This window comes from Monodon monoceros, unplaced genomic scaffold (assembly GCF_005190385.1).
Source record: "Monodon monoceros isolate NGI ecotype Baffin Bay Population unplaced genomic scaffold, NGI_Narwhal_1 Super_Scaffold_11, whole genome shotgun sequence".
Classification (NCBI taxonomy): Eukaryota; Metazoa; Chordata; class Mammalia; order Artiodactyla; family Monodontidae; genus Monodon; species Monodon monoceros.
The window spans coordinates 68,478,453-68,485,779 of record NW_021703767.1 but is presented as its reverse complement, the minus strand read 5'-3'; the positions used below and the strand labels follow the sequence as shown (position 1 = coordinate 68,485,779).

The 7,327-nt window shown below is 54.2% G+C and overlaps 1 protein-coding gene across 2 annotated transcripts in view; it reads right to left on the bottom strand.

Moving 5' to 3' along the window:
• Positions 1-1,194: 1,194 nt before the first annotated feature.
• Positions 1,195-7,327, bottom strand: part of PDIA5 (protein disulfide isomerase family A member 5) — an 89,147-nt gene continuing 83,014 nt past the window's right edge. The window contains exons 16-17 of one of the 2 annotated variants that reach the window (XM_029214220.1): positions 1,915-2,049; positions 1,195-1,431 (exon numbers count right to left, since the gene is read on the bottom strand). In XM_029214220.1, the coding sequence (XP_029070053.1) occupies positions 1,351-1,431; positions 1,915-2,049 (216 nt within the window). In that variant the 3' untranslated portion in view covers positions 1,195-1,350. The remainder of the gene's footprint in view (positions 1,432-1,914; positions 2,050-7,327) is intronic. The other variant, XM_029214219.1, reaches the window with a different exon arrangement.

Genomic DNA, 7,327 nt, shown 5'->3' with positions numbered 1-7,327 from the left:
TCATACCCATGCACCTGGGGGGAGACCAGGGGCCACTTAAAAAAGTGGGTGCTTAGGGAAAAGAAAAGGCTGACCTTAGGGAAGCTGGGACACGGGCTTTCAAAACCTTTGATCTCACTTAACAGAGCTGTGTGCAGTGGCACTTCATCAAGGGCGCCATGGGGAACTCTGCGGCTCTCACCCCCCATCTGGGGGACACATCAGAAAGAAGACAGGGGCTGCAAGGGACGGGCCGGTCCAGGAAATAGGGCTGTGCCCACAGGCCAACTCCCCTGTAAGGCCACCAAAGTGTGCTGCCCAGTGTTGCAGCTCTGGCAATGCCACCTCTGAACTTCCCCGAGGAGCCCAAGGCTAGGACTGCCGCTTACCACGAAGTCAAGACAGGGGAGTGAAGCTGTTCTACTCCCTTCTTCTCCCTATGGAGGAGGACCACGGCTCTGGCAGCATCACTGGGCACAGGCCCGGTGTTAGTCATTCAGGGATGCGGAAAGCAGACCTAGTGGGAAAGAGTCAGGAGAGAGACGTGACAGAGACAGAGTGAGGCCTGGGTGGCGCCCATCCATGAGAATGCAGTGCGAAGATGTGGAGGTTCCTGTGGCGGGGTGAGGGGAGCTGGTTTACAGACCGGCATCTGCACACGAAGAGGCCACCACGTCCCACACACCGTCCCTTCCGGCCAGTGCCGAGCAAGCAGCTGCACAAAGGCCCCTCCCCCAGTCCACCTGAGATGCCCCTTCCAGCCTGGGCTTGACAGCTGCACTCATCCCTAAGTGGAGACTTACTTTTCTTTAAAGGGAGAGCTGGGAGGGAATGGAGAGAGCAAGAGAAGACAGAAATAGCCGGAGAAAGAGAAATATGTAAATGCATTCCAGGAAAACGCCAAAACTGAAACCGCAATGATCCAGAAAAAGCTAATGGTTCCCGTCAGCTTCACAATCCCATTTTCCCTGATCATCTTAACGTGTTTCCCCTCAAAATCAGTCATTTTCCAACAGGATATTTTGTGGTCTGATTCCGCTGTCCTGCTCTCCAGTGGCTGACAGGGGCCCGTAGCCCATGCCTCCCTCCTCATCCCCCTGCCCCCCAGTCCCTTCTGGGCTGGCGTGGGGCTCTCCACCTCCCAGGAGAGGACGTGGAAGGAGGGAGAACACGGGTATCTATCTGTTAGAACAGGCTCCCTGGAAATAACCCACACCACCAAACAACTGGTTTAATTTTATTTCAAAATTGTACAAAACGGCCGTAAGCGGCTATAAAAAACTTCATCTTCAGAACACGTGGAAATTCAGAAACAACAACAAAACAGGTATCCTTCACAGTGTAATGGAAAAGCTTTCTCTGAGGCAGAAATTACAACTCCTCCTTCTTCTTTCCTAGTCTCTCATGGTCTCCCTCCCGGAGTGTTCGAATAAAACTAGTAAATCCCAACTCCTGTAGCGGAGGGAAAGAGAAAAAAAAGGAACTTTAACCTGATGCGGATGTGTGCCCCCCGCCTCCTTACTCCCCTTCCCTGACCGCCACCGCGTGCTCACTCCTCGGGACACAGAGAGGAGGCCGGGGGGTGGGGGAGCGGGGCCGCGGGGGAGTGGGTGGAGGTGGGGCAGGGGGGAGCCGATGGGGGGGCGGCGGCTGGCCATGTGGGGAGGGTCTGCTTGGCTACAGAGAAGCCCTGAAAAGTGGGTGAGGAAACTGTCCCGCACCCTGGAATCCGCACCACACCCCCGCACCCCCTGGTTCTGGGGCCAAGACTTGTGTGAAAACCCCTTGAGATTTTCTTTCAGCCCGGCCAGAGCCTTGCCTTCTCAGCTCTGAGCATTGCAGCTGACCTCTGTGCTGTCCAGGAAGCCTCCTCAGTGGCTGTTTCCCTGCCCGTCAGCAGACAGAGCTTGGGGCAGGTGCCTCCCTGCAACTCACCGTCGGATTGGTGTCGTACTTTTCTGCAAACTTCCCGTAGTGGTAGTAGTGGAAAGTGGGGTAGGCCTTGATGGCCTCCTGCTGACACAGGTCCTGGTTCTTCTCTTTGAGGCAGTCAACAGCGGCACAGGCAATCTGTGGGGCCGAAGAAAGGGAGGGTCAGCACGGGGGTCTCCAGTCTGAGAGCTGAGGCCTGGACCGGGCTGTACTTGAGACCCACATCATTTGCTTTTTGATCTCCTCCCCAAAAGCAGGGATACGCTGAAGCAAAGCATCGCCAGCCCAGAGCTCCACCGAGACTTGAGAGTGCCTGTTTTCAATTCCCCAGGCAGACAGGTGAGGTTAGGGGACTTAGCTCGGAATGCCCTCAGACTACCCTTTAAAATCAAGAGTATAATGACTGTAAAGGAAATTATGACTTGAAAGCATCTGTAAACACCACAAGTTTTGTGATGCTTTCTGTGAGGCACTGTGGGACTCATTCGTTCATCAACTAGTATTTCCTGAACATCTTTTGGGGGAGGCAGGGTAGTACCAAGGTTAAGAATAAGAGCTTTGAAGTCAAGTTTCCCATGTGCAACTCTTGGCTTGGCTGCATATTAAGACTTAAGGAAAATTACCTAGCCTCTTGGTGCCTCAATGTCTCATCTGTAAAATGGAGATAACAGCACCTAGACTATCAGGACATTATGAAGACTGAGTGAGAGAAGTCAGGTGAGGTGAAAGGGCACAGGACCTGGCACATGGTTAACGGTCAGAACACGTCAGCTGCTGTTATAATGACTCCTACTGGCCCCGGACACAAGCTCTGTCCCCAGTAGGAGCTAAGCATCTGGTCAGGGAGTTGGATAAAGAGGTGAATCCAAGGCATGACAGGAGGTGTGTGAAGGTGGACCAAGGTGCCAAGACGGCCCAGGGAGTGGCACAGAGGTGCTCTGCAAAGTTTGCCACGTGGGCCAAGGCCTGATGGCGGAGGAGAAGCAGGTTCCAGCCAGGGGAGCACATTCCAGAAACCGGGACAGAGTTCAGCATGAGTAAAGCAAACAGTTTTTGGTCAGAAGGAGGTTAACTGGCCGTTGGCCTATTCTTGCCCATTGAACAAATTCCACATGCAGGGTAGTTTTTCCTTATTTATTGTTCTTTCCCAAAAAGAGGGTAGAAAGCAGACATGGGAAACTTTTCTCCTGTTGAGGGTCACAGAGCAGGGAAGGAGGGGAGAGGGTCAATTAAAGGCAACAGCAATCCACAAGCATTACAGAAGAGGGGCCGGCAGCTTCTGATGAGAGGAGGCATTGATGGAAGTCCTGCTACGGGCCAAGCCTGTTCTTGATGCTGTGAGGACAGTGGTGACCTTGACAAAGTCCATCATCAAGCGACTGACATTCTTACTGCAGGAAGGCAGTTAACAGACACATAACAAGTGAGATCACTGCAAAGTCCAAGGGACGCTCTGAAGAAATCAAAAGAGGGTGCTTGGATAAGACCATGGCCAGAGGGGTTGCTTTCGCCACGATGGCCAAGGAGGCCTTTCCAAGGAGATAACATTTGATCTGAGACCTGAGTGATGAGGAGGCAGCCAGCTGCGTGAAGGCCCGAGGAAAGAGCACCCAGCTAGGACCAGCCCATGCTGGGACCTGCCTGGGAGAGGAATGGGCGCGGTGCCTCCGAGGGCTGGAACCCACGCAGGAGCCTTGGCAGAACTACTACCACGCTGGAGGTTTAAAACTACTGAACAGCCGTGTCTCACAGAGTTCTCTGGCTGCTGGTTATTTCCATTTGGATGGAGGCCCCCTTTCCAGGTAGGAGAGCCCTGCAGGCCGCCAACAGTCAACGCTTACCGGTCTCTTCCCTGTACCCAGGTGAGCGGGGCTACCGTTCCGCAGGCAGCAGCGCTGACAGGCAGTGAAGAGTGAGCTGTGGCCTGCACTCTGGTTACCAGTCACTCATCCTCCCTCACCCGCCCTCACGCCCCACCGTCTACCTCTTCGGCTACGTTACGTTCTACATGATGAGACTTCTTAGAGCAGAATCTGCAAACTCTGCACACAGTCCCTATCTGGCTCTCAGTCCTGTTCTATTTGGCCCACGCAGAATATTTTAAAAACATAAATCTGAATTGGCTGCCAACCTAGAAAAACAGCCAGAAGATTTTATGTAAAGTTTGGCTCTCCAGCTTCTCTTTAAAAGCCAAATCTGAGGGCACTTGCCCTGCCTTCCCATAGGCAACGTGTGGCTGGAAAAGAAGGGCGGCTGTCTCCTTCAGGCAGGGTCAACTTGCTGTTTGCCTGCGCCCCTGCAGGCTTCTGAGAACCCCAGCTTGCCCTCCAAAGACCCTCCTGAATTATTCAGAAACGTGAGGCAGAGCCTCCTCTGGCCGTCCTCAGGGTTCTGTTTCTCGGGGCAGGTGCTGAGCGGCCGGTCCAGGGGGCGGACCATGCACATGGGGCAGCCTCTGTGTCCAGCCCTCGGCTAGGGGCTGTCACTCCCCTGCTAGGCTGTGAGAGCGTTTGATGAGCGCTGCTCTGGGCCGCTGCTCTCCCTGCATCCGGTTTAAATTATGAATTTAATTTGTATACATTAAAATGGGGAAATGTGGGAAGCAGTGGGAAATGTCGTGTACAGTTTTACAAATCGACTGAAATAAAAATGGGTCCTCATTCTGAACCCCCTCAAATTAGCTGCCAGCCACATATACAAAATGCTTCTTCTGGCTGCAAAGGCTCCCTTGCTCTCAGTCTCTGTAGGAAGAGGGGAGACAAGCACAGGCCCCTCTACAGGAAGTGACTGAGACTCTTTGGAAAGAAGGCAGCAAATAAACCTCTTCGCATCTATCCCAATTTCACCTGTCTAAGCGCCTGCCCCCCTTTATACCCACTCAAGATCTGCAATGACTCACCTACGGCACCAAATGTACACTGACTTCTAGATTCGTTCCATGGTAGGTGGCTGTCGTGCCCTGCAATGTCCCCTTCGCCCAGCACTTGACTTGCCACTGGCACCTGCAACTCTTGGCTAAAGGGAGCTAGAAGTAAGGCCCACAATGGACGGGACTTGCAGACATGTCCCCTGGCTTTCTCGCCTCTGAGGGGGATGGCTCTGTCCCTGCTGAGGTCTCCAGGGACTGAGCCTAGTTACCCATGCGGTAATTTGCTCATTAACACACCTGCTCTGGCTTCCCTTCCTCCATCCCCTCAACTGCTTCCTAAGACCACCTCCCCCAAAATCCCCTGCATAAGAGTCCCAGGCCCTGAGTCCACATCTGGGAGACCTCTGACGACGCCTATTCTTTCAGTTCTGATGCTGCCCCTTTCCAGCTGGGTAACTTTGGGCTAATCATTTAACATCTCTGAGAGTCAATCTCCTCATCGGTAAAATGAGCAATAATACCTAGCTGACTAAACGACTGTGAGGACAACACAACGTAAGGCTTTAAAAGTACTAGCAGAAGAGGCGCTCACAGGAAACATCAAATACATCATCTGGTTCCTTCATCTAGCCAACGTTTACAGAGGTTTCAGGCGTCAAGACTGTGGGGGATTCAAGGACAAACGAGGTCCCTGTCTTCAGGGAGCTTTCCCTTCTGATGGAACTCGGGGGACCATACACAGCACACGCAACACGGCCAGAGCCTCGTCAGCCAATCACAGAGGGGCTCCTGCTGCCCCAGAGCCCATTCCTGGGACGACCTTGCACCTGGCCGGGAGCTGTGCTGCATTGCTGTTCCCTCAGCCCCTACCCCCAGGCTGGGACACCTTGAGGTACAGGGAGAGAGAGGCCCCACTTTGCCAGCCCGGTGATCCCCTGACCCCCGCCTGCACCCACCAGCCTTCCACCTGAGACCCTTGTCCTCCATGGCCACGTCCAGAATGCTTCTGTTCCAACACTAACGGTGTGCAGCCCTTTCTCCCCCACAGCATGTCAACTGCTAAAGTCCCCAGTAACCTCCTGGGAGGGGGAGGCTCCCCAGTTAAAATATGGGCTGCCTCACACAGCTTTATTGATTCAGTAAAATAAATCTCTGCAGGAGCTAATATTGACTTTGGCTATGAAAATGGAAGTGAACAACCAACTGCATATTGATTGGGGAAGGAACAGGGACCAACTTCTGGGTGGAAAAAAAAAAATGCAGTTCTGGCTCAGGGGTGGCAGCACGGGGTGTCAGGAAGGAGTCAGGAGACCCAGTTCCGGCTGTCGGTGACCCACCGCGTGTCCCTGGGCAAGAGACGCAGCTCCTCTCTGGGCCTTGATCTGCTTGAGGAGAAGGAGAGGGCTGGACAGGCCAGTGGTCCCCAAACACCAGCCTGTGGCCAGCAGAAGAGCCAGCTCTTAAAAATCACACATTCCTGGAACCATCCCCCAGAGGCTCTGAGCTGATAGTTCTAGGATAGCACCCAGCCATCATGGCACCAGTACCCCAGACCAGAGACAGAAGGCTTCCCTGCTATTACTGAGAGCCACCTCTAGGAACCCCAGGCCTGCCAGCTGCCTGGGACAGAGAAGTTAATTGTGTTCCTGAAAATGAGTGAGAGTGATGCCTGGCTTGGAATAAAGGAAGTTGGAAGGAGGGACAGAGGGAATAACAGGGGGAATGACTCCAGGAAAAGGTCAGCAACACTACTGGCCCAAGTTAAGACAATTAAGCAAAGGCGTATCAGTATCTCAGAGAAGGAGGGGGTCACCATGGAAATGGGACCCCTCTGCATCAGCAGAGGGGACAGGGAAGAGGAGGAATGGCCCTCAGCTGCCTACCGTGGGCACGGCCAGCCTGGCCTCGTTGGGACTGATGTGTTCCCTTCACAGACCCTGGAGCGCGGAGACCTGAGCATCTCGTGGGGCAGGAAGCCCCCACACCTGTCACTCTCCTGTGTGTCCAGAGCACCAAGTGTTCTGGGTGAATGAAGAATGATGGGAGTTGATATGGAGAGACTGCCAGTCTAGTCCTGGCCCCGGGGAGTAAAGGCCTCCCCACACCAAGCAACACCCAGCCCCGCAGGGACGAGCAGCCTGGGTTGTGCCGGAGCTCTCAGACTGGAGGCAGCCACCGTGCTCAGGCCCCGGCTGGCAGAATCGGCTGGAGTGGTGAGGGAGACGGAAGACAGGAAGTCCCTTCTTGCCGTGCCCCTCTCAATGCAGGCCAAGTGGCAGGGAGAGGAGAAAAATTTTTCTGGTCCTTGTATTCCCTCCTGATGGTGAAGGGTGCCTCAAGGGCACAGGCAGGACTTCTGGGTGACAACGGGACTCCCCAAGTTCAGGGAAGGGGCTCGGAGTCTAAGTCTTCACATACATGCCCGTGGCCTACCCTGGCTTCCTCTGACTCGCTGTCCCTGTACAGCTCTCACCATCCCATCTCCACCACCGTAGGGTTGATGCAAGGTGATATCATCTGTACCCCACCTGCCCTGGCCGCACCTGA